This window comes from Seriola aureovittata, chromosome 4, assembly GCF_021018895.1.
Source record: "Seriola aureovittata isolate HTS-2021-v1 ecotype China chromosome 4, ASM2101889v1, whole genome shotgun sequence".
NCBI classification, from domain to species: Eukaryota; Metazoa; Chordata; class Actinopteri; order Carangiformes; family Carangidae; genus Seriola; species Seriola aureovittata.
In genome coordinates this window covers 8,595,209-8,621,202 of record NC_079367.1, presented here as the reverse complement: position 1 = coordinate 8,621,202, position 25,994 = coordinate 8,595,209, and the positions used below count along the sequence as shown (strand labels likewise).

At 39.4% G+C, this 25,994-nt stretch overlaps 2 protein-coding genes and 1 long non-coding RNA gene across 4 annotated transcripts; 2 read left to right on the top strand and 1 right to left on the bottom strand.

Moving 5' to 3' along the window:
- The first annotated feature begins 3,322 nt into the window (after positions 1-3,322).
- On the top strand, positions 3,323-8,513 carry siae (sialic acid acetylesterase). 2 transcript variants are annotated; one of them, XM_056374333.1, is made up of 10 exons: positions 3,323-3,512; positions 3,648-3,809; positions 4,128-4,282; positions 4,686-4,824; positions 5,076-5,244; positions 5,399-5,484; positions 5,576-5,709; positions 5,952-6,106; positions 6,447-6,633; positions 6,898-8,513. In XM_056374333.1, exons 1-10 carry the CDS (start codon positions 3,401-3,403, stop codon positions 7,162-7,164), a joined length of 1,566 nt encoding a protein of 521 aa, XP_056230308.1. In that variant the 5' UTR covers positions 3,323-3,400; the 3' UTR covers positions 7,165-8,513. The 2 variants fall into 2 exon arrangements, with proteins under 2 accessions (XP_056230308.1, XP_056230307.1); XM_056374332.1 differs by having other exon boundaries at positions 5,064-5,244.
- tbrg1 (transforming growth factor beta regulator 1) lies at positions 8,405-25,425 on the bottom strand. Its single transcript, XM_056374330.1, is given in 32 exon segments — positions 8,405-9,193; positions 9,668-9,813; positions 10,544-10,654; positions 10,838-10,935; positions 11,179-11,325; positions 11,462-11,598; positions 11,774-12,015; positions 12,236-12,306; positions 12,515-12,751; positions 13,712-13,748; positions 13,836-13,918; positions 14,031-14,076; positions 14,424-14,574; positions 16,667-16,678; positions 17,675-17,778; positions 17,951-18,116; positions 18,218-18,348; positions 18,436-18,634; positions 18,961-19,122; positions 19,222-19,347; positions 19,606-19,754; positions 19,883-20,010; positions 20,317-20,433; positions 20,568-20,620; positions 22,809-22,915; positions 23,549-23,673; positions 23,676-23,704; positions 23,924-24,076; positions 24,079-24,228; positions 24,657-24,782; positions 24,954-25,102; positions 25,244-25,425. Coding segments are annotated over 32 exon segments (3,954 nt in total). The 5' UTR covers positions 25,417-25,425; the 3' UTR covers positions 8,405-9,104.
- On the top strand, positions 19,936-23,565 carry LOC130167835 (uncharacterized). Its single transcript, XR_008827326.1, has 3 exons — positions 19,936-20,034; positions 21,298-21,347; positions 22,823-23,565. It is a non-coding gene; the product is annotated as an uncharacterized LOC130167835 (long non-coding RNA).
- Positions 25,426-25,994: the final 569 nt, after the last annotated feature.

The window sequence follows — 25,994 nt, the reverse complement described above, 5'->3', positions numbered from 1 at the left end:
CTTTCATCATGTATCAACTGCCTCTGTGTCAGAGGTTGTTTCACAGACGCTATAACAAGGCTGCTAGGATTTGACGGCTCTGTCAATTAGCACCTGAGCTGATGGGGGATGGGTAAGACCAGGAAAGTGAAATTAAAACAGAAACGTGTGAAAAGTGAACAAATAAGAACTCTGCATTCACTATACACTATAAGTCTAAGGTATATCCATTGTGACATTGTATGTAGGATTAAGGGGCAGCACGCAGTGGCTGCTGGACGTAAACCTTAAGCTATGGGTTCCAATTAAGATAAATGTGCAATTTCATATTTCAAATGTTATCGTTAGCCTTTGAAAATGTCTGTAAATGACACAGTGGGTGCACATGAAAGGTTGCAGAGTCAAATTGTGACTTTTTCACGTCAATGCAAAGCAAAATTTTTCTTGTGTAACCTTCTGAGCGTACTCAAGTATGTATGTACACATTTCTAATACTCACTTTACAGTTTGCTCATTACTGTATGCTCCAGCCAACAGCTTCCCCAGTTTCCCGCCTACACCCATCAGTTATCTCTATGTAAGTGTAAGTCTTCTGTTAAATAACATGCCAACAGAACGCAGCGTGTTCATTTGTCTTTGCTACCGCCACAAGTGTAAAATGCTTACGTAAATAAACACCTGGCTGGTAAACTGTTGTATAATTAATGTTACACCTGCTTTCATTTTTCACGCTGTTGCTTTAGACTTTAGATGTTAATGACTTTGGCCTTCATACGGATGAGAATCTGAGGCAGATCTGAAAAACAATGCAATTATTGTAACTAGTTTAAAAGTTGTAGAGACTTGCTGTAGTTGTTTATTAACTGAAGCTTTAAGGATAGAGGTTGTTATTGTGTGGTTTACAGACTGTCAAGCTGTTCAAGGAAAATCTTTGATTAGAATTGACTTGACTATTTTGTTTATTTCAATGTTGGTTCTACAAGTTCGATTTATTAGGAAAGTTAATCCAATATGAGTTTTATTGATTAAAAATCATTTCATGTTAATATCTGTAGTTGTCCATGTTTGGAGACGATGACTCACTCAGACAAAATTAAAATATAGACAAAGGAAAAGTGAAAAGCTCACACTGGTTTTTACAATAGAGGTTGTTACAATATGAGTAGCTTTTGCCACAGCAACCAGCCTGGTGCAGGACAGACCTGAAACAACAAACTGCATTATAAGCATTGTTAGCATCATTATACTTTTGGTTTGTGGGTGATTAAGAGACATTGTAAGGGTTTTCATTTCACTCATGGATTTGAAAGTTTTTTTGGATTTAAGTTCCTCACCCTGATTATGTCTTATGTAGCTGCTTCCTGGACCACTAGAGGGCAGCGCACGCACACCTATAATTTTTGTGCGATTTTTATTATGTTTAATTAGACTGCTACGATGATTTGTATCGGCGCAATATGAATCATTTAAAGATTTGTTTTATAACATTTATTCCCTATGTGTAGAATTTATTAGTTTCCAGCGAATCAAAATCCAGCAAAAATTGTGTTTTTTTTTTTATTTTTATTATGAATGAATGAGACATGAATTCACAAGAAAAGAAAACAAATTAACAACAGTGACTGCTTTGCCAAACCCTGCAGGCACAGTGTCTGTAGACTCTTTTCAATATACTGTGTTCCAGTACCTGAAGTGGTAATCACTGAACAGCAGTGCACCAAGACCAGCAGTATCTGCAGTGTGCAGTACCATCTCTGAGCTGAGTTTCAGCAAATGATAAGAACAAATAATAAGAGCCATCAAATAGTAGAACAAAACACCTGCAGGACAAATAACATAGACGAAGTGTAACACTACAAAACAGTTTTATTCAGCAAAATGAAAAATCCTCTCTTAAATTACTATAAAACTTTAGGCCTATTTCCATTGCTTGCAGCTGCATTATAATTTATTTTTTTGTTTTATTAATAAATGACTCAGGTGTTACTCAGGTTAATAAAACCACTGAGCATTACAATACAACTCTGCAGCTAGAAGGAAGATTCAGTCTCTTTTATTTTGTTACTGAAAAGTTCGGTATCAGCTGACTCATCAAATATGTGGTTCCAGAGGAAAAATTCTGCCACTATTTAGCAAAAAAATATAAACATATGCCAAACCTACCATGTAAACAACTATTGTTATAAGGGCAGGAAGCTGAAGAATGAAATGATTTTAGTAGCTGGTTAGCTGACAGGGTTCTGACATTCCATACTGATGAAGATGCATTGTAAATAAACAATATTACATACCCATCCAAACTGTAAAGAGATAACTAGTGTCATTTCTTTACCATTGAAATTATTGTAATCATTCGGTCCATTTGCTGTTTACAGCATAATTGTTATTTTATACATGTAGGCTATACTCAGTTGGCAGTTATCATTTGTCCTGTACAGTCACTGGAACAGCCAACTCATCTCTTACAGGTGGTAATAGTAAGGAATATGTCATAATGCACAATTAATACTAAATAAGTAAAAGAAAGGTTTCAAGGTTCATGTATTTATCATTTGAAACAGGGTTGTATAATAAGATGAGACTCCACCATTACATTTTTTTTATTACATCTTATTTATTATATAATTTTGTTTTGTTAAGTGGAATAAATGAAACGGCAACTAGCACTTCTCCATATACAATGTTATAAGACATTATAGAGAGATTACTTAAAATTTAGCTAAATATTAACATAGATAATAACATGTTCATGTTGAGACATTTCACTCAGTGTTATATATTTATAAAAGATGTTTATTCAGAAAGAATAAATGAAACTCATCATGCAAACATAAACTATACAAAAAAGGTCCCTGTAAATGTGCATTTAATGACATTTTTGACATTTTACAATTTTTGTTTGTCCCTGTTTTTTCACCAATAAAGAAAAAAGAAAAATGCTAACGCTTTTTAACAAATCTCTTTGACATAATCACATTTTTTTCACATGTAGAAACTTGAATTACTCACACAGATTTTTTTTTTTACAGGTTTACAAGGGTTGGTTTACAACTAGAAACACTGGAATTATTTGTGAACATCACTCTACAAGTTCAAAATCATTATGACCCTAATTTGATATGCATGACTTATCATTTCTTGCTGGTTGTGGTTCTGGCCTGAGGTGGATTCTGGCTTCCCCATGAAAACATATAATGGTAAATGTGTATTCCAGTAAAATATTGATTAAATGTCAGAAGTGACAAATTAAAATATTTCTTAAATATTCATTTCATTTTGCATGCTTTTATTTTGAAGGTTGACGGTCAGCTGCGCCCAGATGACGTACCAGGAACAAATAATGTTCCTCCCTCAGAAATCACGGGGATGTTAGTCAGTTTCTGAGTTGTCTGACTGTTAGTGAGTATGTCAGCGAACGGCCATGAATTGGTCTGACAGAACCTTTCAGCTTTTTGCTAACGTCGGTTGTCTTATTGTCATGGCAATAACACTGTGTGTTGTTTTCATACTTTTACCTTGTGTTGACACCTCTGGTGAGTAACACTGTGCCAAAATGTGTGTACGATTGTGGAACTGAAGTTAATAATACTTATATTTTTTGTTTATTTCTAATGGCATTTGTAAAAGCATTCCAGTAAAGGGAATAATACAATTGTCCTTGTGTGTAGGTGTGAACCTGCGCTTTGCCTCCTATTATGGAGACCACATGGTGCTGCAGAAGTCTCCAGAGAGAGCTGTGCTGTGGGGTTACGGCCCTGAGGGTGCACAGGTCACTGTCTCCTTGTCAGGACCGATAAAACAGAAAACCTCACCAGTCAATGTGACAAAAGGTAAGTACAGCCAGTTGCTGTCAGACGGGAAGTTTATCCTGACATCTGCAGGGTGCTGATGGAAACAGAGGCCACACTAAGTGATCCTGACAGGAGCAGATATGGCAGAGACCCCACTTTTGTTTTAAAACTTATTTGGTTTTGGAAACCCATCTGCTGTTAATTCTATCACTGCATATAACATATCAGGACTGATGTGCATCCACCTTTTTCTAGAGCATATCTCGTGTCCCAATAAATGAAATGCGTTGTAAATCTGTCTCCACGTATTTTCTTTTATTAACAGTTTTTTTTAAATAGTATTTATTTCATATAAAGGTATCTGGCGAGTCACCCTTGACCCTGTCAAAGCTGGTGGTCCCTACAGTGTGAAAGCAGCCACTCAGAGCAGCATGGCCACTCTGAAGGATGTGTGGTTTGGAGATGTTTGGTTGTGTGGAGGACAGAGCAACATGTACTTCAAAACATCCCAGGTAAGCTGAGCTACATGAACACCTGACTGTCTTTCTGATGAGCTAAATCAAGCTAACACAGTAAATGTGCTATAGAAGTCTGTCGTAAGGGTTGACTCTTGAATCAAAACCCTTTTGATTATATTGTCCACAAAACATAGAAGGTTAGTCTGAATTAAATTTACTTTATTCCTGGTTTAGTGCAACATAATTGGTTTCGAAGGATATTATCAGCGCCAGAAAGATGACTAACCAGATCTCTGACATGGAGAAAAAAGTTCTACCTTAGCTCTCATGGTCAGAAAAAATGGACAAACATGTTTATGGCAGGGGGCATTCTAGACAAAAATAATGTTCTATTTGATATGTATGTATTTATTCATATTTCATTGTTTAATGAACTCTCAAGTGATTTCCCCAATAGATTTTCAATGCATCAGAGGAGCTGGCCCTCGCAGCGAAGTATCCTCATGTGAGGATTTTCATGGCAGCTTTGAACCTGAGTGAAACTGAGCAGACTGATCTGATTCAAGTGGAACTTCCCTGGACTGTGCCCACAGCAAGTGAGACAATGATTTATTTATTTATTTATTCACATAATTATTCAAAGACTTAATTGCAGCTAAAGGTTTTGGTCAGGGGTATTAAACTGCAACTGAGGTGTGTAATAACAACTGCACGGTGTTCCTAAAGCGGAGCTACTGTTTAGTTACGGTCACAACATGTATCAACCATGATGCTACTTGTTTATGTGTGTGCTACCACCAACTTGCAGTTTATTGATTGGTTGATTAATAGGCAGGTGTATTTCCAGGGAGTCTGGCTGACTTTTCTGCAGTGTGCTGGCTCTTTGGACGTTACATGTACGAGTTTCTGAAGTACCCCATTGGACTGGTGGAGTCTTGTTGGGGAGGCACACCTGTTGAAGCCTGGTCATCGCCAAGAGCGCTGCAGCAGTGTGGACTACAGCGAACTAGAGAGAGGTAAAGATATGAAGACAACACTATTCAGCTAACCTGCAGCCTGGTAATTCTGCTCACAGGCAAGTGTATTAACTTTTCTGGTGTGTGATAAGCAAGAAGCGCTAACTTGCATTAACCGCACTGCTGCTACTGTCTGCATCTTACAATCCCCCAGTCCCAAAGACAGGAATTCTGTCTTGTGGAATGCAATGATCCACCCAATGCTCAACATGACCATCAAAGGAGCCATCTGGTACCAAGGTACGACTACCCGCACAGGTATCACAGGTACAGGTATGCTCTCTAAAGCCAAATACACCACATGTATCTATAAGGTTTTTCACACTTTCAGGTGAGGAGAATGCAGACTATCATCAGGACAAGTACAATTGTTCCTTCCCTGCTATGATTGATGACTGGAGGATGGCATTTCACCAGGGCTCAGAGGGGCAGACGGCTATTGATTTCCCCTTTGGGTTTGTCCAGGTAAGTTATTTTATGTATTTCGCTAATACTACAGATAATAAGACAAAAAAAGAAACATTTATTATAGTGCAAGTTTTAATGTGCACTTTTTTTGAAGGCACTGTATAAAATTAAAAAATTTCTCACTTCGGTGCCCCCCAAAAAAGACAAGATGCTGTGGATAAAGTAAGACAGCCTTTGTATATATCATTTGGATTATTGTAGATCTGATCCATGTTTTTCTTTCTTGCCTTTACGTGCAGCTGTCCACCTACAAAAAAGACTCCACAGATGACGGCTTTCCGAACATCCGCTGGCACCAGACGGCAGACGTTGGCTTTGTCCCGAATCCACGGATGCAGCGAACTTTCATGGCTGTGGCTCTGGATTTACCAGATATAACATCACCCTATGGCACGTAAGGATCTGGCACGAGGAAAGAGCTCAGATGACACCTGTTCAAACCTTTCCGCTCTGTCTTCCAGTTAGTCTTTGGATAGATTTAAGATCCTTATAAACATCTATTAAGTGTTTCATGGACTTGCCCCTGATATGCTGCCAAGACACGGAAAGTCCCTGGCATATCTAACATCAACAGACTTTCTTGATGCACCATAAACCAACAGGGAAACTGCTTCTCTGCTGTTTTTCTTTATTAAAAGTATACAAATGTGATGATGTGACCTGCTTTTGTATTTAACTTTCAAGCTACCCATCTGTTCTTACAGACTGGTTTCTTTTCTGTTTTTGTGTATCAGGATCCATCCCCGGGACAAGCAGGATGTAGCTTACAGACTGACACTGGGAGCAAGGGCAGTGGCTTATAATGAAAAGGACGTGTCCTTCCTTGGACCTTTCCCCAGTCAAATCCTGTCCTCGCGAATGTATGTCAACATTACCTTCAACCAGTCTGTCTCTGTCACATACTCTAAAGACATCTTTGAGGTAAGGCTGGAAATGGTGGAGTCAGTGTGAATTAAGATTTCTGTCCCATAGGCACCCGCAGTAAAACAAAGTTAACACGTTGGCCTAAATAGTATGTGTAATCACACATCATTTAGGTCATACTGCTTTAGCTGCACATGAACTGATCACTATTAAACGGCATGTGTTGTACCTGAAGTTTGTCTGACCATTTCCAAGACAAACTAATTTCTTGCTCTGTAAATAATTGGACCCTCTTGTGTCCACCTTTTTTTTTTAATAAAGATCTGCTGCTCTGGGATTCAAGCTCCATGTGGGCCTAAGTCCTTCTGGGTTCCAGCTCCCATCACACAATGGGGTCCAACCACTGTCCAGTTATCTGCCAGCTTGTGTCCACCCAGCGATGAAGTAGCTGCTGTTCGATATGCATGGAGGGATTGGCCCTGTGACTTTAAAGCCTGTCCAATCTACAGCGCCAGTGGGATTTTACCTGCCCCTCCTTTTATTTTCAACCGCTACCCAGATAAAGGAAACATTTGGAAAAGCTACTGAAGCAGAAACTGCAAGAAGACAATGTGATTTTAAAAAAAAACACACACATTTGGTCATTCAGGTCAAATGAGCAGATTGGACAGATACCGTGCGGTAGGAGACTCACCATCGTGTTAGATTTATTCAAAAGATTAGTCTGGACACTGGACTAAACAGGAATGTATAATGTGGTTACACTTTATCCTTTACAGTGCATTCAGAAAGGTTTCAGACACTTTTTAAAATGGATTCAATTCATTTTTAAAAAATAAAAGACTTTAATGTGCCATTTACATAAATATTCAGACCCTTTGTCATGACACTTGCAATTGAGCTCTGCTGCATCTTACTTCTATCAGTGGTCCTTGAGATGCTTCTACAACTTGACTGGAGTCCACCTGTGCCTAATTGGACATAATTAGGAAAGGCACGCACCTGTCTATAGAAGGTCTCACGGTTGATGGCGTATGTCAGAGTGAAAACCAAGCCATGAGGTCGAAGGAATTGTCCATAGACCTGTGAGACAGGATTTTGTCAAGACACCGATCTGGGAAGGATACAAGAAAATTTCTGCAGCATCGAAAGTGGTCAAGAGCACGGTAGCCTCCATCATTCTCAAATGGAAGAGATTTGGAACCACCAACAATCTTCCTAAATCTGGCCAGCCAGCGAAACCATGAGAAACAAAATCCTCTGGTCTGATGAAACGAAGAATGAACTATTTAGCCACAATTCCCAACGGCGTGTGTGGAGGAAACCAGGCACTGAGCATCACCTCATTACAACCAACCCTACAGTAAAACACGGCAGTGGCAGCATCATGATGTGGGGATGTTTTTCTTCGACAAGGACTGGGAGAGTAGTCAGGATAGAGGGAAAGATGGATGCAGAAAAGTATAAAGCAATCCTGAGTGAAAACCTTTTCCAGAGTGCTCTGGCTCACAGGCTGGACCTGAACCCAATAGAACATCTCTGGAGAGACCTGAAAGCGGCTGTGCACCGACGCTCCCCATCCAACCTGGTTGGACTTGAACGATTCTGCCAAGAAGAATGGGAGAAACTTCGAAAAGAAAGGTGTGCCAAGCTAGTAGGATCATTCTGAAGAAGACTTGAAGCCAAAGGTACTTTAACCAAGAACTAAGTGAGGGGTCTGAATATTTATGTAAATGGGATATTTCAATCTTTTATTTTTTTTTTTATTAAGTCCATATGCACTGTATAAAATCTATGCTGTTAGAACCACTGCCAATAAATTGCTGGATTGTATGAATGTAGAAAAGTGTGACGGATGTATTTTTATTTTATCAAAACTCTGATTCAAATAAGTCCTTTTGACATTTGACACAAATAAATGACAAATCAGCAAATAAGTTTTTGTGGATGTTTACATTCAAAGCCAGAGCTTTTGCATTGGTAAAACAGAAAAACTGAATGAAATGCAATGAAATTATTGATTCATCCAAACATGATATAGAATTTTTTTTCAATTGTGAAACTTTAAATAGGGTACCAACAGTTAAATACCAATGCAATAGTGTGCCATCCACCAAAATGTGTACATGGAGCGCATACTAACCTTATTCTGTTTTTCCTGTGTAATCCCCAACTAGTGGAAAAACAAGCTCATACAATTTACATCTTAAATATATTGTCAAGTAGGACTCGCTTATACATACAGTAAAGAATGTAATTTTCAATATAGTGGTGTTGGGTTAGCATGTTAAGCACAGATCTAATTCATCTACCACATTCAGCATATCATCAACCATGCTAGCACTCATCCGCAGTGATGCTGTCTGGGGCTGGTTAGGAAGATGACATATAATAAATAGCATAAATTTGAGTTGTTATGCCACCATTTCAAGAATAATTTAACCAGGAAAAATTTGATGCCTTGTAAATAAGACCGTTAACAAGGATTAGGATCAGGTGAGGCTTTGATTTCACCAGTGCTGTCAGAATCAGGGGCTGAAGTATGACGTAGAGGGCTTCATGTTGGGGGAGGTCAGGTGATGCTGATGAGAGGAGCTAGGAGACTGCGGTGTCTGTCCTGAGGAAAGCCAGGTGGGAAAACAGAAGAACAGACACTGTCAATGTGATGAAGTGTGATGACTGCCAGCATTAGAAAATGCAAGAAATTACAAAAAATAGGAAATACTGTGATATAATTGCACAGACTTTTACTTTGAAAGGCTCATACTAACATCCTGTCACTCCTATGGGGAAGTACACTTATTTTTATATTATTTCCCACACAGGCCTGGTGAAGCAGTTGTTGAGGTTAGTTGTGTTATTGCCACAGAGCAGAGCAACATTGAGCAACATTGAGCAACATTGAGCAACATTGAGCTGAGACATTTTGACAGCAGTTATTGAAGAACAAGACACGGTTTCTCATTTGCTTGCCTGTAACCTTCTGACTATACAGTAATCCCAGCTGTTTAACCTAGATGCTACCCTGTCCCTGTATGTTTGAATGACACACCAGGTTTAATATACACTTGTAAACTTGTATTGAAGCAACCTGTGATGTGCTCCGTCTTGATGTTCTCATCAAAGCCCTGGTGTCTCTGGTAGGCCTCAAAGTTGACAGAGGCATCGTCCTCCGATAGGCTGTGAGGAACCTGGCCGTCACCAGGGCGACACACCTCAAAACGAATCCATCTGTAGCTAAATGAACAAGGTAAAATTATTAATACAAGATGATATGGTTCTAATAAAACATAAATTCACTGCACAATTTCTCTGCATAGTTACTTTGTCCTGGCTTGGCAGTGTTTTCCAGTTTCTTGTTTTCCTTGCTCCTGTTTTAAATGATCCAATAGTTTGGTTTCAGAAACATCTTTATCTTAATCATGAAACAGGGAACAACAGGTTCGAAAATATGTTTCAGTCTGTAAATAATTACTATGACTGATCTACGAAATTCCTTTATGGGCCCTTATGGTCTGGGAGACACTTCCCTACATTTCATGGGATTCCCAAAGTTGCACGACCAATGCAGATGTTGAAAATGCAGAGGTCTGTCTGTGTATATTACCATTACAAATAAATTACAAATTATGGCTGAGACAGCAAGTGATGCAGTCTTGGGTCCCAGCGAGCTGAAGAAGTTGGTCTTGCATGTTTTAGAAAACTTAACCTGTATTGACAGCAACAGTTGTTTGTTGTTTTAGTAACAAACACGTACACTGGACACAGAAGCAGAACGGTCCAGACTTTACTACACACACGTCTTCTGCTTTTCCCCTTAAACAAAAACGAAAGTCTAAAATGTTGTAAAAAAAACGAAAAACAAATATCATTCTTATTCTAAAATGATAATCTGCAAGTTAGAAAAGAGTGTGGATGTTGTGTAATGTAATTGATAGTCAACATTCAGTAATAAGAGTGAACTTACTTGGTACATTTACGTGCTCCTGGACAACTCTGGATGAGATTCTGGATGGTGGGGTGAGAGAAGCCAAAGAAGTCTGCTCCTGAAGGCACGATGGGCGCCACTGACTTGGAACTAGGAGATGGACATGTTGAATGAGTACACAATTAAATTAAAAGTGACACATCATTTTCTGGTGGACATTTGCTAGACTAACACCACAACCCGAGAACACAAAACCTGTACATGTCTGCTGTGTAATTTATGCAGATGAACAAATTCAATTTAATCCAAGCCTTTGTGGTGAAGGTCTTGTACCTGACAGATGCGATGGCCTTCAGTAGGTTGGAGTGGCACGTCAGGGCAGAGGAGGCCACGATGGCGTTTTGAGGATCTTCTTCAGGCACAATCTCAAACTGGGGGGACAATGTTGAAAATGTTGGAAAAAAACCTGCAGCAACCATGTTGTGTGACTGTCAGTAAAATATGTCCATTTCAAACTGGACAAAAATACAACTTGATCGCCAATGTAGTGTGTGTTTGATCTGAGCCATTTACTATTTTCATAAATACTTGTATTAACATGCATTTGCAAGGTTCAGAAGAATGATGATGGATATTTGGCAAAACTGACAACAATCACAACTGTGTGTGTTTACCTGTGGACCTGTTCCTCCATCCTTGATTTGGCAGGTGTAGAGGCACTGCTGGTCAGGGTTTTTCATGCTGGCAAAGACTCGTGTGCTGCAGAAGCCCACTGGGTAGATGGCACACTCGTCATGGAACAACATTCTGTCTGTGATTATCTGGAGAGCAGTAGATTTTTTTTTTTTTTTAACCATCAGTCTACACTCGGGATGGCCTGTTTAAGTTGTCAGAGCAAGAGGACTTCAGTTCAGAGGTTTACAATAACTGTACCATGGCAAGAAAAAAAGCACTGACCTCTCCCAGACTGTAGATCGTTAAACCTCCCAGTACGATGGGAAAGACGGGACGACCAGATGAGTCCAGAGGGATGGGCTGCACCAGCTTCCGAGACCCGTCTGCTAGCTTTCTCTTCTTAGACATCTTCTTTGGCACTGAACACACGAGGCAATAAAATGATTGGCCAACTGTCTCGAAAGGTGAATGCAAACCATTCAAATTCCCTCTATTATCATATATATATATATATATATATATATATATATATATATATATATATATATATCATATCTATATATCATATTATCAATACGTGACCATAGCACTCACTCTCCTCCTTTCCATTCTCCCTTCCTCGCTCTTTCCTTTCCTTCTTTGGTTTCTTAAGAGGTCCCTCTTCCCCTGTCGACACCACTGACGCCATGTTATGCCCCCCAGACAGGCCTGAAGCCCCTGCAGGGCCTGAGGTTAATGCCACAGGCGGCACAGGTGGATGAGAGCTAGAGGTGGGTGTAGGTAGTATTTCCCCCTCTGACAACGACTGGTACTGCAACAACGACTTCAGTAAAAACCTGGAAATTAAAATAAATGTGCAAAAAAACAAAAATCGTCATAAAACTTCACCATATGGCACATCCATCATACAGTATAGAAGAATAACAAAAGAGGACAAAGCGGGATGACTGGGGTGGGTCCTTGCTGAACAAACCAGATGGCCAATAGCACTTTTTTTTTTTTTTTTTTTAAGAACATTATGGGAATCATAAACATAGCTGGGGCATGTCCACTCACCTTCGCTCCTCCTTTGCTCTCAGAAACTTCTCTTCTAAGTGAGCGACCTCATCACAGAGAGCTGCATTCTCCTGTGGGCACAGCAGTATTCCAACACTGATCAGTAACGAGCCGCGTATCTGAACTGTTCCTAAGAGTAACTGAAATTGTATGAAGCTTCAACTGTTTTCCCAGTAATAGCTTAAAAATTAGTCACAAATATCATTCCATATATGCAAGATGTGAAAGAAAACCTACAGTAACTAGTTACATCTTTATATTAATCAATCATTCACTCACAAATATCATTGCACGGGCTGCTTTGCGCAGCCTGAGGTACTTGAGTCGGTACTTCTCATTCTGATTTTTTCGTGAACCTCTCTTCATCTTGGCCTTATGCTCTGAGGAACCGGTGGGGGATGGGAAGGCAGCTGCCGAGGCCCCTGAGCCAGAACCGCTGATGGTGTTCTGCTGCGGAGAGCTGAGGAAAGACTGGGCAGTGAAGGCCTGCAGGGCCTGCTGCCGCTCCTCATCGGTCTGGAGGCAGAGGAGGGGAGAGAAAGACAGAGATCTATTCATGTGTGCCGGTAAGTACCTGAGGCCTGAGCTTGTGTTGTCTTCAGGAGGGTGGATGGGAATACTGACCAAAATGTAGATGAAAAATTAACACTGATGTAGCTTGCACATAAATTGCTGTATGACAAACAATGAACGTTCGTGAAAACAAAATGTGCATGAGCTCGTTAAAAATAAAGAAATTAAAATAATGAAATAATTTCTATTCTGTTTAGGAAATAAACAGAAACTATCGCATCTACATCTTCACTGCAAAAACACTTCGTATCCCAATTTTAATGATACTGAAATGAAAATTTCAATATCAATAAATTCTTTCTATGTGGTACAATTATACCAGGCAGTGATGTGTATCCAACTATAGTTCTGGGCCTAGGTCTTGTGTGAACAGTAATGCCTGAGTATTTATCCATGACAAATAACCTGGCATAAAAGGTCAATTCTTTTTCAGTATACCATAACATATTCAGGGTTTGTGTGAAATTGCCATTAGTATCCCAGTTAACTCACCAGCAGTGCAAAGACTCCGTTTCTGTTCTCAATCCTCTTGAATCTCCTGCTGCCTTTTTGTGTCTGAAACATATGTGAGACTGAGGCCAAATGCACGGGGTTGGAAAAGCCAAATCTGACTCCCAATTTAGATTAATTCCATCATTATTAGATAACAGCTGGTTCAACGCTTGTGCATGTGAGCACAGGGAATCCTTTGTTGTGATTACAGCAGTGCTCCTCTTTAAAATAGTGAAATAAGGTCAAAGAAGCAGGATGGAAAAACATGGAGCAAGAAAAAAATAGTAAAAGAAATACAGACGATGCTTGGACTGTATTAACTGAACAAACACAGATGCTGAATGGAGGTGCAAGTTATTATACTCAACAGCAGAGGTTGCTGTCAGGCTGAGTTTTAAACACCCTCCTTACCTCACGGTACATGACAGCCTCCAGACTCGATTTTGCACTGCCAAGGGGAGAGCAACATGATAAGCATTTGACATGTGAGCACATGGGTAAAAAGATGTATAGAAATTTGAAAGGATTGCTGTACTTGGATTGAACAAGTCCCCTGTCGATGATTCTCTGTTTAATCTCCTTTATGTGCATGGGACGTCCTGCCTCCTCCAAGACGATCTACACAAGAGAAAGTTTAAGACAAAACACACTTACTAACTTACAGCAGTTGATCATAGTAAATATTAATATAATAACACCACAATGAAATATAAGCATAAATGACAGACACCTGTGCAGCATCGAGCCATGTGAGGTTTGGTTTCTCTGCAATTTCACTGGGTGGCTCACTGCAAATAGAAGAAGTTCAGTATCATCAAGTGAAACATTATTTCATTTACTGGCACTTTCAAAATCATTAGCAATAAAATATAAAAATTTTAGATCACATACTCATTTATATTTTAGTAAAAAGAGTAGAGCTGTACCAGGAAACTAAGGAAGGTATTGTTTGTATGTTTTGAATTCAATAACTTGTGCAATTGCTTGATATCAAATGATGTGAGCAGACACATCCAGGCAAAGCCCTTCTCTGCTGCTAGTTAGGAGACAGGTGGTATTAAAACAGATTTTTTTTTAGATTTGATTCCCACCAGCTAAAGATTTTCATATGTTTTAAAATGAAATTATTTTGTACAACCTCTCCAGTGTTTCTGCAGTCCCAGACAGACTTGCAATGCTGTCCAGAGCAGGAAACAGAGAGTAGTTCCCCTGTCCATCAGCCTCCATCTCAGATTCAAACGTGTTGAGTGACTCCATAGGAGACAAGGACAAGCCTCTGCCCAGAGGAGAGAAGAAACGTCAATGAGAAATTTACAACCCAGCTCATCTTTCTGTCTGCAGACACATCATACACTCAGCTAGAACAATATTGGCAACAAGAAGACTGTAAGCAAGGCACTCAAACCAGAAACCTGCTTATACAGTGGAGCTAAGACTTGCTAAGTGCACACAGCTGCTGATAACATAAAACACAAGAGCAAAGGTTATGTAGAAGCAAACACACACACACACCTCAATTAAACTGCAGCAAACCAACAAGCCCACTTCTTTCAGTTCGTGCTCCGGACTGTTTGTTTCCGTGTGTCAACCGGAACTTTCAGTCGCCTTCATCGCATTGTTTACATACAGAGAAGCTAAAGGCTAACGTTAACCAGCTAGCAGCAGAATCCGTCGGAACTATCGTGATACTGTGGAGCTGTGCACAAAACAAATAATTTCAGTAATATGTTTCAAAACGAAACTATCTACAGTAAAAAAAAAAAATAAAGAAATAATAAAGAAAAATGTCGATTACGAAGGGATCGACAAAGAAACTAAAGGCAGTGGTTTCCATCGGACATTTTTTACCGAGGGTACTTTTACCGGATATCCGGTTAAATTTGTTTTTGAAGCGAGATCACAATTAGAAAAGTTTTGGGTTTTTTTCTTTTCTTTTTCTGTCTTTCCTCAGACGATATAATTTGTGCCCAGATTTAATTTAGACATTCAAATTTTTCTCAACTGCAACTCTTTTCTACATCATTTCTAAACACCCTTTCACTGTGGTGTATTTTGTCTTCTAATACCTCACATCTGAGTACTTTAACTGCTTCTGTTAATTCCCTCTTTAAAGGATGATTTGTGTTTCTCTGTCAAGGTGTTGGTGTGAATGATACATACCTGTGGAGTTTTGATAACCACTGTATGTAGCCATAGATCTCTATTCACAATGCACCTGTGCTTATGTTCGACCAGCTGCAGGTGTACTGATAGCATGATGATCTGAAAATCTTTCTGTAAGGTCAAAATAACAAATCATATTCCCTTTACTTTGATTTTCTGTTTTTGCTTTTTCTGGCACCACCAGTGTTTCTAAATCATAACTTTCTTCATATCTTTTGTCACTGACCTACAAAATGACCTACACTATATGGGACAGACCTAAATGTTTGTGTGGTTGTTTTATTGTGCGAACAACACACAGATTAAAGGGACATCTTGCAGAGCATAAATATGCCACACCTACATTGAGGATGGACTGTCCTGCAGTAAAATACAGAGTCCTTTAGATGCACGAGTGAGGAAAAACTCGGCCCATTTTCTGTGTACTGAGAAATTAACATCTCTAAACTAAATTACACTAGAATTATTGCCTATTTCTGTCATGGTGGCAGGCAGTAAAAGGGTTAGATTTCCCATAAATGTGATTTAAATGGTTATTTCCAGTCCAACAGTCTTTTTGTAAGACCATCAAAGGTCATTACTAATTAAATTGTTGGTTCACCCAAATAACAAAAGAAGTATTTTCTTACGTATCCCTTGTTATGCAGCCATGCAGATAGTGTTAGTTTTATCTGCTGGAGTTTTGAGATAATGTTTTTTTTCCCCTTCCTCCTATCTAATACAGTGGAGGTGATTGGAATTTACTTTGTAGGGTTTTAACAGCAACATTGTGGACAGTTTTCAGCTTTCCACTGTCCAAATAATACATTTTGACAGCATGTTCTGATTATATCTGGAGTATGGGAACACATTGTTTTTGGAAAGAGATTTTGCTCTTGTGTAATGCTGTAAAGACATCACAAATACAATTCAATTCACTGCATTGGAGTGGCTGCAGAAATCTCAGAGATAGATATGTCACAACCTGGGAAATTGAATCTAAAACTATCTGCACAACTGAGTACCACTACAGATAAGGGAGAAAATATCTTGTTTTGGTGAACCAACCCTTTAAAGCTCCCCCACTCTCATTGATCGTATCTGCTGCACTCTGTTAGCTCCTTGGCCTTAGTTTGTTGTGTGCTTCAACCTGGATTCTACTGTGTGTGTGCACAACAAACTATAAAATCCTTATTTTATCCATGTTCATGAAACAGTAGTGACTCAGCTCTCTTTCTATATTGGATCTCCTCTCATGTGGCTAAACAAACCCTGTGGTCCTAATTCTAAAATTGCTGCATACAGGGAAAAGACAGGGTTATTTCACAACATAACAGTTGAGACATGATCAAGAGCAACTAATGGCTTAAATTGTTTGTCTACTTTTTTTCTACTTCATAACCAAAGTACAGTGTATTCAAATAAGAAAATCATGCATGTTGAGCCCTATCATGGCTAAAAGGGACAATGAAATTGCAGAGGAGCTTTTGCATAACTCCATCTTGACCTTTATTTGTAATCCCGGGATGTCTTAACTCTTATTTTACACCCAAAAGTGTGCAAACATGTCTTAGCAAATACAATGACCATCAGTATGTTCCTTTGCAAGTTCCATACATGAATCAGAAGCATTTTCAAACAGGTCAAAGATTATTTACAGAATTGATCAAATGATAAACATTTACTGACCTTTGCCTCTGCTGTACGTCAGCAGCCAAGCAGTAGTTAGACTACAAAACAACATCTGTCTCTATGAACTGTTCCCCACATCATAAGAAAGCATGCAAACTGCAGTTACATTTAGGGAGTTCGACAGTTGTGTCTCAGTAACAGTTGAGCCAGCCGTAGTTGAGCAGTACACGCATCACCCTCTTGTATGGCATGTAGTACTCACTCTGTCTGGGTCCATCTGAGAAATAAATATATCCTGTGGGAGGGAAGATTCATTTTATATGCGAGTATGCAGCTGAACTTTCAGACAAATTAACAGATTTTTTGGACATTTTGTGCAATAAAATACATAATATTCACATTATAGTACAAACAACTTATATCCATCCAGCAGATATGGAGTAATATTAGCATTCATTTGTTTGAAAGTTACTCCTTCAATATAAAAATAATGACTAGTATAGCTTACAATATAATGCCAGATTTTTGTTTCTGTCATTCTAACCAAAGGTGATTCTTGACCAGTAAGAAGTGAGTTAAATGTGAATAAATATTTCTCACCAAGATTCTCAAAGGCTGCATCTACTTTGGAGCCGATGCCAGGGAAATCCCACGTGATATATCTTGGGTATCCATAGTCCATTTGGTTTCTGCTCTCATCGTAGCTGCAAGAGAGAAAAGTGAGACACTCTTACTCTTACTCTTTTTGTGTTCAGCCATACCCAATTAATGTTTCAGTGATCAGTTAACATCTCTGTTATTTTCATTTTTATCCACTAAAAACCAATATGCACATGTCGTGAATAACAATAAAATCTGATCATGACCAATGCTCACCTCCAATACTGGCTATTCACAAAAATGAGTGTTTTTCTCGTTGTTGGCACATAAACAGCTGCATCAACCTTACTGACCGAGGAGGGGAGGCCGAGGTGGGTGATAGACTTTGGATACCCTGACATTATTGTCTTTGCATAAGCCTTTATGCCCCAGTATTGATTACCTGTAGAGAAACAGTTGCAGGTTATTCTTGTACAGCTTCACAGCACTCATCGCATTCACTACAATCCACAATCAAACCGAACAAAACCGTTTGAAAATTACCTTCAAACAGATACACCACATCCCTGTGTGGGACTTCAAAGGCAGCATCAACATAATTGATCCTAGACCATTTTGCGTTCACTCTAGTCAAAGAGATTCCTTGGATGGTTGAACTTTTTCTCCAGTAGTATCTGGTAAGGCATTTAAATTAAAATGTAAAAAGATGTAGGACTCATGTTCTAGATGAATACACTGATTATCATACTTTCAGAATATACCCATTTTTAAAGAAGAACAGATCTCCCCGGATGGAGGTAGCAGCGTCAAACACCAGCCCGCGGTTGCACTGCTCATTTCGGGGGTTTGGTTTTTCCGTTGGGTCCTCTGGCTCTGGTTCAGGCTCTGGTTCAGGCTCTGGTTCAGGCTCTGGACGTGGTTTTGGTTTTGGTGCTGGTGTGGGCACTGATGAACGGCTTCCTGGGAGATGGAGTGGCAAAATTAAGAGTGACTAAACTATAATCTTCAGCCATCATAAAGCAAACGACCAACGACATAAATAAACTAAAAGATGCACTTTTAGGACCTTAAGCTCTTGTTTAAAATCAGTCTGACGGTAAAGTATACAACCCACATTAAATATAAAATGGCTCCAATTCCTCTGCTGTTCATTGTATGGAAATGTAAATTGCAAATTGCAAACTGCAACACATGGAATTTGTTTAGTGGTTGAATAGAGGTTTCTGTCATGTGGTGCAAATAAAGACATATTTGAAGTTCAACAATTCAGCTTGTTTTTTTCCTACCATAAAGGGCTTGAACCCCTCGCCTGTCATCGTCTGGTAGCCTGTACCCGTTTGTGTTGACGTATTGATATGTGGGGTACATCAGCGCGCGTCTGTCCCTGGAGTGATCCAGGCCCAGAGCGTGGCCGAACTCATGGGCCGCCACCAACAGCAGATTCACACCTGAACACAACAATAACAACGTGAATGGATTTTATACTTCTTCCTCAGTGGACAGGGGAGCTTCAGCTTCACTAAAATAACATGGTGGAGTATATTTACCTCTTTGGGTAAGAGTCCAGGTTTCATCATCGTCAAAATGTGTGTCCCCTCCCTGACCTTGTCCAGGAGAGTTAGCATGAGCCAAGACTCCACCCGATCCGTCAAAAGGGTAAAAGTCTCCATGATCTGCAATAACACAAAGGAGATAATGTAATCTACAATTTTAGAGTTCAAGTCTGTACTTGCATCCAGAGACAAGGATTCCCATAAACCAAGAGATCAGCTGGTATCAGTGATGAAAAAATAATCAGGATAAATAACGTGTCTAAGGTCAGATTTCTGTAAAACAAGGTGATAAATTTGGACTTTTTTATTGTTTTATTTATTTATTCCTGACAGAGGTTGCAACCGTGTTTAAAAACTTCTTATTTCATCCAGACTCACATCCGCCCTTGAAGAGGATCATGATGTCCGCAGAGCCGGTGTAGACCTGTTTGAAGTCCAGTGGGATGACATCACTGTAGAGCTGGAAAGCCTTAGCAATGGTTGCATCAGCCTGACTCTGGGTCAGATCTGGAGTGTACTGAGTGATCCTGTTCAAATCATATATGGTTATCATCATTATCATCCTCATTGTTGTTGTTCATGTTTAAATTCTCAACCACCTGAAATACAATTATGTAACTACTGACAATATTATAACCTCCTCTGGTTCACTTACCTGTATGTAATTAGCCTTTTCCTCCATTTGGGTTTTCCAAAGAAGTGTCCATATCGGCTGATGTCTGACACACCACACCTCGGGGCTTTCATCACCTCCACAGTCTCTTTATTCAAGACGCCAGTCACCTAGTGGTCAGACGATGACATGAGGTAACAACAACATAGAGATGCTTAAAGTGAAGTTTGAAACATGTTGTCATTTTTGCTGTCTGCTTAATGATTCCTGTGATGTATCCCTTGTCAGTACTTAAGTTATTAGGAGTCATATTATATTTCGTTACAAGAAAGCAATATTTTAGAGATCTGTCTCATGTGTTTTATCTTTTTAATCCATGAAATTGAGATGAGCTTTTCTTTCTTCATACATGCTCACTCAGGTGATATGAGCACTGTTGAAAATAGAATATTTGATTCATTGACTGACGTAAATACCTCCAGGCCAAAGAAAGCTTGCATGGCCTGCAGGTCCTGGTTGAAGGAGTCATTGGTGATGCTTCGCATTGAGGAGTTTGTCATCCCAACATCACCATAGAACTGAGAAAGATATCCCTGACACACAGAAGGGAAACAGGGTTTAAGCAAAATACAGAATACACAATCTGAGCCTTAAATCTATTAGTCTCACCCATGTCTTCTGATAGCTCCTCACTGCTAATATATATATATATATATGCAGAACATACCTGAGCCAGGTCTTCGTCCTCTGGTGAAACCGTTGGAGCAACAGTAGGTGCAGCTTGACAAAGTGCCAAACAACCCAGCAACACTATCCAAAAATCAATGAGAGACATCTTGTTGAAATGTTTTCTTCTCAACCATCCACTCTCCTCTTATAAATGCGGCCGTGACAGCTTGGTATGTGTGTCCTGCTGATAAAAGCTGAATAGGAGCTTTCCAGTAAATGTTAAAACAAGCCAATGCCAGAAGGGGCAGGAGAGTAAAGAGGGGCCCCAATGATAACACAGTGGGAGGAGAAGATACGATCAGTTTAACTTCACCTTTGAAACATCTGTGAAGCAGTTAGATTGTATTTTGGTCTGTTGTCTTCTTGCTTTTTCTTTTAGTGAGATGTTTTTGGTTTTATCCAAACATTTACAATTTTCTTTGTTGTGTGATATTTTTGTATCATTTGTCACATTTGAGTAGTATATTATATTTGAGTGAATATACTGTAGATGCATGTGCTTTATCAGCTTATACCATACAAAACTAAGCTGCAATAGTAAGGAGCACACAATGTAATGAGACTGATCTGCTTAATTTGACCCATTTTATATTATGGTCTTTGGTAGAAAACAGGAACATACACCTACAATCTGCCCCTCATCCCGATTGTCAAATTTAAACATGAACAAAATTATCTGTCAAAAAAAAAACATTGACTTACTTTACCTATTTGTTGTTTTTTTTCAGTGTTCTCTTTTTGATAACCTTCTGATGTGTGCTGACCACAGTCCAGTTTGGTGGGTAAACATGAGTGTGCTGTTTGCAGATACCGAACGTTACATGACTTTATCTCTAAGCACTGATTGAGGCTAAACTGAGCCTTAAAATGAGTAATCGGGACTTCTGTAATTTTGTGATGTCACAACAAAACAATCACCACCCTAGCCATGTCCCAAGCCCAGCTAAACCCACTATCCAACCTGAGTGTCATGGTTTGCCATGGCAGACACTTTTTGTTAGTTTGTTTGGATTTTGTCACTTCCTGTTTTATTTTGTAGTTGGTTTCCTTGTGTGTCTTAATGTTTTTACTTCCTGTCTTGGTCCTGTTTTTCTGTGTGGTGATTGTCTGCCCCCGCCTTAAGGTGTTTCAACTGTGTTCAATTACTCTCGCCCCCCTTGCGTCTACATAGTCATTGTGCTCCCCTTTGTCTGTGTCAGTTCGTCTGTTCATGTCTGGTTATTCCCCCAGCTGTTCATGTCTGGTTTGTCCTCGGTCTGTTCATGTTGCCTGTTCGAGCGGCTGTGGTATCCCCTGTGTCTCCAGTTATTGTTCCTTGTGTGCCTTCGTGCTTCGGTTTCCTGTTCTGTTGGTTCACTCGTTTTGTAAGTTCTTCAGTTGATAAACATTTTTGGATTGGTCCCTATGTGTTGGCTGCATTTGGGTCCAGCCTTTACCCGCACCGTGACACTGAGATAGTTTTTGGTTCTTAAAACCACAATTATATCTTCTTATGGATATCGACTCTTAAAAGAAAATACAGGAAAAGTATAAAATATGGGACCTTTAATGCACCTGATGATACACTTGCACTTGATTTTCACATTAAAAGTCTTCTGTACCATACATACAGGTACACACATGCCTCAAAAGTCTTAACTGTAATAATTTCAGTCAAATACATAATGTCAATAATTATTATATTATTATTATATATGACCTTTTATTTCTCTCTTGACTATACACAAGATGTATTCCCATTAACAATTCAACTCACTCCACCACTGTATCAGCTGTATCTACATCCCAGCCAAGAATTTGCTGGAATTATATTCACCACTCGCTTTTGTCTGAAGTGAAACTGGCAGGATTTTAACCCACTGAGGAGGAAGATGCTACCTGTCAACAGAAAATCACACATAAAAGAGTTAAAAAAAGACTCTATTTCTTGTCATATGTTAATTGTGTGTGCATGTCAAGTGTGTTATCCCCTCATGTTGAATTGAGATGTGAACAGCAAAGTTCAGCTGTAAATAGAACATTTCTACTTCAGTAACACATTGTTCTAAAACTGGTGAAAAGTGGTGTTTTCAGTATAAAAGTGTGTCCAGTGCGGTAAGCCCCACCCGTCCACCACCTAAACCCGGTAAAAACAAGAAATTACAACTTCTATTTCAGCTGTATTCTATTTGTATCCTGTTGCTCAGGTCCGCATTATACAGAGTTCATGACCATAACTGTGTTTCACTGTTTTCTTTACCATGCAACTTAAAGGCGGCGTTGACCCTCTTCGGGATTCCAGGCCAGTCTGTCTGGATGAGTCTGGGGAAGCCCGGGTCCATCCGTCTCTTGCGTTCATCATACCTGAGGTTGGATCATTCATATTCGCTTGTTTTGTTCATCCAGTTCATACTAGAATTTTTTTCCCCGTTTGGGTATGGACATTGTTACCTGCTAGAGTGCAAACGTCTTTTGATGTCTGTTATTTCATGCATGCTCATTTACCCAATGTGATGAGATGTTGATAATGTATCCAATAATTTTGAGTTAATATTAGTTCATATTAATGAATTATTTTGACACTATGTTCATATTCGATTGCTTTTTTTTGTCGCTCACATTACAATAAACTGATAATCTTTTGGTTCTGGACTGTTAGTCAAAAGAAGACGTTTGAAGACGTCACTGGGGCTTTAAGAAATTGTGAGGGACATTTTCACTATTTTCTGACATTTTATAGACCAAAACTTTCATAGAATAATCAAGAGAATGATTGATCGATTCATAGATGATGAAAATAATCATTAGCTGCAGCCCTAGATTAATTTGCTTAGTATGGCATTGAAACTGAATGAGCATGAAAAAGCCTCATTAGGTGGCTGTTTGATATTGGAATATTTTCTCTCACTTCATCTGTAACTTCTCCTGTTTTTTTATTTGCTTGTATGTGATTTTTTTTTTTTTATGTGAAGCAAGTTGGCCTTTAAAAAAGGGTAACTGTAATAAAAATCTCCTGTGAAGAAAACTGTTTTCCCATATTCACTGACATGCACGGCAGCGTCGACCTGCCTGATTCTGGAGGAGAAGCCGTACTCGTAGATGGAGCCGGCACAACTTCTCATCTCATAAGCTGTTGAACCACCCAGTACTTATGACCTGGAAAAACACAGCCATGTCACTGCATTTTGGGACACTATGAAAAACAGCAACATACCACAGGCACTGCCAAACTCAATGAGCCTCTTGCATGAAGTGCAACACTTAAGTTGCACAAGGCTGTAATTTGGGCTCAACGTTGTGCTCTCCTACTGGAAATCGAGCCTTGTCATGCTGACAAGGCCTAAGTGATGCTTTGCAGACTGCCCATTACTCTACCAGTGAATATGTACGCCACGCCTTTGGCAGGGATGTCATAAGCGGCATCAACATGAGAACTGATGCTTGGTAAATATGTGCCGCTGCGGCCCTCTCTCAGGCGACTCCAACAGGATGTCCCTGTTGTTCTCATCCACATGTACCTGGACTTTTTTGGATCCCAAGCACATCATCTCTGGATAGAGAGTACTGTGTACTGCTGTGATGCCTGTAATTGGGGTACATGATAGCAGAGGGGTCCTTGGAGTGAGTCAAACCCAGTGAGTGGCCGAACTCATGAGCTGCAACAGCAAACAAGCTGTAACCTGAAATACAGCAACAGTGTCCAATTAGTCACTTTAAGAGGTAAATTAGCACAGGATTACACTGAAAACTGTTGCCACACTGCTGTCTTTGGGTTTGAGAGCTTCACTTCGAGCCACACCCTCATGGTGCAGCATTGATTTACATATTCAACAAACATACTGCACTAAGATTGCACAGTTTTGACAATCTGCAACAAATTTTTATATTTCATCAATTTCATCTGGTAGATGCTTTTATCCAAAGCGACTAACAGTAAGTGCATTCAAAGCATCTGAGAGCAAGAGCTAGATATCATGAAATTAAGAGTGTATCCTTTATGTATATTTTAAACCAATAAATAAACCAATAACTCAAGATTTTTATTCAGACAAATGAGCAAAGTAAGTGAGTGTCAGCAAGGTTTGAGATAAAATCCCGACTGACAAACCTTGCCCCCCTGCCGTCCATGTTTCATCCTCATCAAAGTGCACGTCTCCTTCCATCCCCTCTCCAGGCTGAAAGGCGTGAGCCAGCTCACCCCGGGGTCCATCAAACGGAGAGAAATCTCCATGAGCTACAACAGAACGAGTGAATGAACCAGGGTTTCCGGGAAAATCTGATTTACACTGTTGCAAAAATATCCCATCTTCTCCATCTTTTTTGGCATGATTAACCATAATTAACATAAGTGTTGAGTGTATTTTAAGCGGCATTGTAACTCCTCAGAAGTGATTTGCAGATTTACTTCTGCGGGCGAAGGAGAAGACTATATCAGCTTTGCCATGGCTGACTTTTATGAACCTCAGTGGTGCTGCATCGATCCACATCTTCAGGGCTGAACAAAAGGACTTTGCCACATCCCCATTCTTCATGTCTGGAGTGTATTTAGCAATCCTGTGTGCCGGTAAAAGATGGACCAACAACATGTGAGAAAATGACCATTTTACAATATTACAGTAATCAGTAAAAACCAGAATGATTAAAGTATGTATTAGAAAACTATGAATGTTTCTGAGTCGACGCAAAACATCTCACATGTATGTGATGGTGTGGTTCTTCCATTTAGGCTTTTCAGGGTAAAAGCTGAAGTTTTCCACATCTGGAACACCTCACCTCGGCTCCCTCATCACATCCAGTGTATGAGGGTCCAGGTGTCCCGTCTCTGTCAGACCAAAGAAGTTTTGCATTTCTCTGATCTTCTCCTCCATGGCTGACGTGGACCGAATCCGTCTCACTCACACTCTGTCTCTGCTTCTGGGGTTCAGGTTATAGAACCTCCTGTTGTGAGAGGAGGGTTAAGTCTATGTTCATATGAGATGCCAAAAAGTATTTATACTATAAATGGTGTTTTATATGTTTTCTGCGCCACACTACGCAGTGTATGACTGATGAGAGGTTACAGCAGATGCATTTTCTGATACAAAGACATCGGACTGTTCACTATTTCTACAAATCATTTTCTGATAAATAAAAAAAAAAAATGTTTCTAATAAATGCATATGAGGTAGATCACCTATTGACCTCAATTGCTAAATGCATGTTGCAAAGAAATGAGTATAAAGCAAGCTGAATTCACTGATACGTATAAATGTAGACAGTTTATCTCTCAAAATGAGGTGATAATCACTACACTTTAGTATTTGTAGTTTAAATGAATTTTTGATATTAATAGCTAAGACTTCATACTGGAACCAAATCAAATCCACATAAATTGTCCGTCTGCATAAATCGTCATAAATATAGGCATAGTTACAAACTAATATCTTCACTAGGTTCCTCAAAAACA